Source organism: Cyprinodon variegatus, unplaced genomic scaffold (assembly GCF_000732505.1).
Source record: "Cyprinodon variegatus isolate N-32 unplaced genomic scaffold, C_variegatus-1.0 Scaffold645, whole genome shotgun sequence".
NCBI lineage: Eukaryota > Metazoa > Chordata > Actinopteri > Cyprinodontiformes > Cyprinodontidae > Cyprinodon > Cyprinodon variegatus.
This window is the reverse complement of record NW_015151098.1, coordinates 184,946-188,865: the sequence shown is the minus strand read 5'-3', so window position 1 is coordinate 188,865 and position 3,920 is coordinate 184,946. Positions and strand designations below refer to the sequence as shown.

Here is a 3,920-nt window from a genome sequence, read left to right as displayed (position 1 = left end):
AATAAATAGAATCGTTACCTTATTAGTTTTATTTAATAACACTATTATCACTTTTCTTTTCCACACATTTCTTTTTAGGTGCAACTCTACAGACACATTTTTCTTTTAGGCATGAAAAAAATCCCTTCTGAGAAGATGCAAATAGAGAGACTGAACGGAAGCTCAGATGCCGTAATTTAATCCTCTAACAGGGGATTAAATTCAGTGGGGATCTGTTCCCGGAGCATGTTGGACTCTGATATGGCTGCCCTCTGTCTCTGGCCCTGATCAGAACCTTTATTTACACGCTGCAAAAAACGTCCATCCAAATAAGTCTTTTGTTTTTAAATAAATGTATTTTTTCTTGCATTGAGGAGGTAAGTGAGACACTTTTCCAATTGAACAAGAAAAATTACATTTAGAATAAGAAAAACAATTGGATTGTCTTTTTTTAAAGTGTATATTATCCAATTATTTTATTTCAAGAGTAAAAATACTCCTATTGCAAAACCATCTTATTTATCTACTGATATATTACAGCTGTAGTTGGTTGCTTTGCATTTATTTTATTTTATTTGCTAAGGAGCTAAAACAAAAAGTTTTATTTTACATTTTGTTGGAACTTCCTTTCAAATAATGGAAATACCTCCAAGCACAAGACTGAGCTCCAATCAATCTGGAGCCAGTTACACATTTCTTAATGTGTTACATACTATGTTTTTGGTTATATGTGAAAAATATTTTCTCATTACAGCTTGTTGGGCAAGATTTTTTTTAAAAAGAAAATGATGATTAGTGAGACACACTGGAAAAACGTTGCATCATATTGTTTGTACTTCTTAAGCTAATTGTAACAGGATGCAAAAGAAATCACAAAAGTGTTTTTGGGCTGTACAGACGCACACTGCTGCACACTGCAGCTCAGCTGACTTCACTGTTCAATTAAAAAAGAACAATTCATCCAGTCACCATCAAAGTAACCTAAAGCATTGTGGCCTCTCACCCACATATTGCTGCAAACAGCTTGTCAGCTGGCTGAAAGGACAAACATTTCTGGATATATCAGTAACGCTTTTTTTTTTTTACAGTACATCAGTAATCATGTAATAACATGGTAATAATAAAGCAAGTAGCACTATAGTACTTGGTAACAATAACTACTTTTTTGGCTAATTACCCCAAGAGTAATGTGTATAATTTCAAAATAATAACCTGCATTTTATTATAATAATTGTATGTCACTGTATAACGTTGTAATTACCATCAGGTTACCAGTTTCTATTATTGGCCGTCACCCACCAACTAGTTACAGATTAAACTGTAACTTATGATCAGGTAACTAAAGCATTTTAAAAACTAAACTCAAGTAACATATAAATAAGAGTTTAGTTAAGAAGATTGGCTTGCTGTCTTCTAGGTTTGGTTTTCTGTTATATGCCAAGTAGGGGTGTAAATCACATCCATCATGGCGATTCGATTCCGTATCGATTTCCTGACCCAACGATTCAATTATTTTCGATACTCAAGAATACACCACGATTCGATTCGATTCAATTAATTCAATTTTGGCCCTCATGTCCCTCCGTCGTCGGACTAAACTCGCCCCCACTTCCTCGCCGCCTCGGCCGTATTTAGACCCACAGCGTGTAGCACAGACCACGCTTCAATATTGAGCATAATTTAAAAATGTCTGCATCAAGCTCACTGCAACACACTGCTGTAAGAGTATAACCAGGAAGCGAGGTAGGAGGTTAAAATAGGTTTAGCGCCACCGCAGCACGGGAGGGAGAATTACGCCCAGGAGCAAATGGATAAAAATAGACCGGAGGGAAAAAAACAACATGAATCGATTATCTTGCGGACGTATCGATGCATCGATACAAAACGAATAATAAAGTAATAAATTGCATTTTACCAGATAATAACTTATTTATTTATTGCTGTCTGCGAAATGAATATGAGTTACCTGGTATTAACGGTTTGAAATATAAAGAAGTCTGACTTTACCTTGTCTGCATAAAATTTGAAGAGAACAAAATTCTCCCTAAAGTTTTTCTTGTTACCTAGTAATACAGCATAACTTGCTATATTACTATATTATTGCTTATGTTATTACAAAGTTCATGATGTACTGTAAAAGAAAGCGTTACTGATATATCTTCTGGATTCACCAGAGGTTTCTATGGCTGTATTTAGGACTACTTCTGTTTCTGCACGCTGCTTGTCTAGTGGCTAAAATAGAATAGAATAGAATAAAATAGAATAGAAAATCCCGTTATTGTCCCATAATGGGGAAATTCTGGTGTTTTCAGCAGCAAAAAGATGATAGAAAACATGGTCACACAAATATGGACCTTAGAAAAATATATAAGAATAACATAATATTAAAGAGTTAAAAGATAAACAATAAAATACTGTTAAGTGTTTAAACAATATAAAAAAACTATGCACATGGAGAATAAATAACAAATATACAGCTATGGACATTTTTACAGTAATGGATATTTAAAAATAAAGCTGAACCGATCTTCTGTTGTTTTACTTACATACTTATCGATATATTTTTTTTTTTCTGCCAAAATACCATTATTGGTACTGAACTTAAAGAAATCACTCTAATAGGGCAATTTTGTGTTGCTTAGATGTTCTAAGAAAAAGGAATTACAGTTTTTTTGGACATTTTCCTTAGGAAATGTACTAAATCGTCACACTTAATATTCTTTTAAAACCATATTTATCACTATGTTGACAATGTACCATGGAAAGTATTGATGCTCTACACTAAAATCTACAATCCAGAGATTTATTTCCCATCTGAAGCAGTAATGGCGGAAGCGTATGTTCTCTGACCCAGATCTGGAGACGCAGTTTACAGTGAGATCCATCAGGATAATCTACAACCAAACACACGCCACTTCACAAAGCTTAACACAGATAAGGTAGCACGGCCTAAATAGTTGTACTTACACTGGTCCGGCTAGGTCGTCATCTATGGCAACATGGAGAAATATGGACATAGGGAGAATAAGCAGAAAAAAACATTATAAATAAACATCAGAATGGTTAACATGCTTATGAAAAAAGACAAATAGAAATTCCCTCGCTGCTAAATCTATGCTGACTGTGACTGGAGCGAGGATGCAGCCTCACATGCTGAAGTAAAGCAAACCTCCTTAAATGAGTCTAACAGTTAATAAAACATGTAAATGGATGAGCAGGAAGGAAGAATTCCACAGACACATTTAGATTATTAATCCCATACTATTTCCATGCACAGAAAAGCATGAGTCTGATTCATAAGAAGCAGCTGCGTTAGTATCAGCCCTCTACTAGAGGTTAGTAGCAGAGTGAAACAGACTCCAGAAAGGACTGAGAAACACAAACCATCTTCACTTCGGTGCACTGGCTAGCTGCTCTCACTGGAAGTGTAATGCACACAAATGGTGTAATCAGTTTGGAAAAAACGGAAACCAAAAGCAAACTGAAGCATAAGCTGTGGTATGAAGTGGAGGAGAAATGAGGCTGAATGTGCATTAAAATTCTGGCAGCATGCAAAGTCTTACACTTACCCCCAACATGGTTTAGGTTATGCAATTTAGAAAAGGAGGAGGACGGGAGATATTACAACAGCCCTTTAAATGCATTCAACAGCCGCAGCTGATTTAGGTTTAACAAAACTGTGTGACTCACTGGATCTACAGCCATCTCAGATCTTTCTTATTTAACATCCTGTTAGGAATGTTCAAAATTCAAATTAGGGCTGAAACAATCGGATTAATCAATTATTGAAATAACCATAAACTAATTTAGTAATCAATCGATTATTAACTGGAGCATAAAGACTCTGAAACATGCCTTTAGCTGACAGAGCCACCCACTTAGAGGAGGAATTATATCAAAATAGTAAAGAAACAAATAAAATATTATTTATTATATATATA

At 35.0% G+C, this 3,920-nt stretch overlaps 1 protein-coding gene across 2 annotated transcripts in view; it reads right to left on the bottom strand.

The window, feature by feature from the left end:
* LOC107096732 (neuroplastin-like) overlaps positions 1-3,920 on the bottom strand; it is a 39,106-nt gene that overhangs the window by 6,223 nt on the left and 28,963 nt on the right. Inside the window, exon 6 of one of the 2 annotated variants that reach the window (XM_015393510.1) lies at positions 2,947-2,968. In XM_015393510.1, coding sequence (XP_015248996.1) covers positions 2,947-2,968 — 22 coding nt within the window. The remainder of the gene's footprint in view (positions 1-2,946; positions 2,969-3,920) is intronic. The other variant, XM_015393511.1, reaches the window with a different exon arrangement.